Below are 1,560 nucleotides of genomic sequence, written 5' to 3' on the forward strand. Positions count from 1 at the left end.
TTTAAGAATTAAAGGCAAATTCTTAGGCAAAACCCATGTTGGAAATCTTTGGCATGGCTCTTGGCTAGTAGCGGGGGATGCTGTGCAGGGTGATGGTAGTGGTGGTGACATGGTGGGCAAAACAGTTGTTTATCATATTTTTTTGTTCACTTTTAATGGTCCTATTTGTGATCTTACTATGGGTCTTACTCTCTTATTGATACTATTTTAATATATGGCCTGATTCACATTGAAAACAAGTTTTGTTTTTGATGCTTTCTGTTACCCCAACAGCTTTCAAGATGCTAGAAAGTTCAAGCCAGAAGTTTCTTCAGGGTTTGGTGTATCTCATCGGGAACCTCATGGGTTTGGCATTGGCTGTGTATAAGTGCCAGTCTATGGGACTACTGCCTACACATGCATCAGATTGGTTAGCCTTCATTGAGCCCCCTGAGGTAAGGTAAAAGAAGTTAAATTGGAGGCCAGTTGTAATGTAAGTTGCTGACCACTTGATGGTGGGGGATTAGAGTTGGAATTAGAGCTCATTTCTTAAGAAATAAGATCCATTAGGAAGTTTTTGGTTTTTTTTTAAGGATAAAACAAAACAGAGCTTGTGATTAAAGTAGTAAGTACTTGATTCAGGAAATTATTTCACTCCTCATTCCCACTCTGTTTACTCTGTTTCAGAGGATGGAGTTCAGTGGTGGAGGACTGCTTTTGTGAGCCTGAGAAAGAAGCCCCTGGTGCCTATGTATCTGGATCTCATTTCCAACCTTTCTTACGCCCAGCGGCTCCTCCTCAGCATGTTTCCCCGAACATTATCACTCACGCTGAAAAGAACCAAAGCGCTCTTTTCTCCATGGTGAGAAGACACAGCCCAGAAAGACAACGTGCATTATCACTACAAACATAAAGAAACTATACCACAACTCTTGACTGAAAATAATGTAGAAAACTTTATTTATGTTTCCAGTATAGAGCAAAACAACAAATAAAACCATAACTCTATGTAAACGGAAGAATGGTTGCTGCTAAATCAAGAACCACAGCAGCATCTCCTTTCAATAAATTAAATGGTTGACAACAATGCTTAAAAAAAGTTGTACAAGTTTCCCTTAAATCTATTTTCCTTAATATTTCACTTCTATTTAACACAAGCGGGGACATAAAGATTCTGTTGGAGACACTTGTGGAAGATGTGAGAAACTAATGCTGGATTCGATTATACATGATGAAAAGAAAAATAAACCAGACAAAAAGAGCACATAAATATGCTTACAGTGTAATAGCCACAATACTACTTTAATATACACAATAATGGACTTTTAACATATTTAGGGGGAATGAGGATTGGAGGAATTGTTGGGGCCACAGGAATCTGAGGCAATGGAAGATACAAAGCAGTGATCTCCCCCTGCCAAGAGGAACCTAATACCTGTCAAGCAGATATCGCAGTTCAAACTTCAGCTTTGAAGATAGCTATAGAAGGCAGAGGGCCAGCAGTTGGAAAATGTATGTTATAACCTGCCCTGGTAAAGTTATAGCTAAGACTTAAAAGCTGGATCTACTCAAAGGCAGGAG

At 39.1% G+C, this 1,560-nt stretch overlaps 1 protein-coding gene across 1 annotated transcript in view; it reads left to right on the forward strand.

Moving 5' to 3' along the window:
• Positions 1 to 769, forward strand: part of EMC4 (ER membrane protein complex subunit 4) — a 5,169-nt gene extending 4,400 nt beyond the window's left edge. The window contains exons 3-4 of the mRNA XM_019627212.1: positions 274 to 434; positions 667 to 769. Coding sequence (XP_019482757.1) covers positions 274 to 434; positions 667 to 702 — 197 coding nt within the window. The 3' untranslated portion in view covers positions 703 to 769. The remainder of the gene's footprint in view (positions 1 to 273; positions 435 to 666) is intronic.
• Positions 770 to 1,560: the final 791 nt, after the last annotated feature.

This window comes from Hipposideros armiger, unplaced genomic scaffold (assembly GCF_001890085.2).
Source record: "Hipposideros armiger isolate ML-2016 unplaced genomic scaffold, ASM189008v1 scaffold_724, whole genome shotgun sequence".
NCBI lineage: Eukaryota > Metazoa > Chordata > Mammalia > Chiroptera > Hipposideridae > Hipposideros > Hipposideros armiger.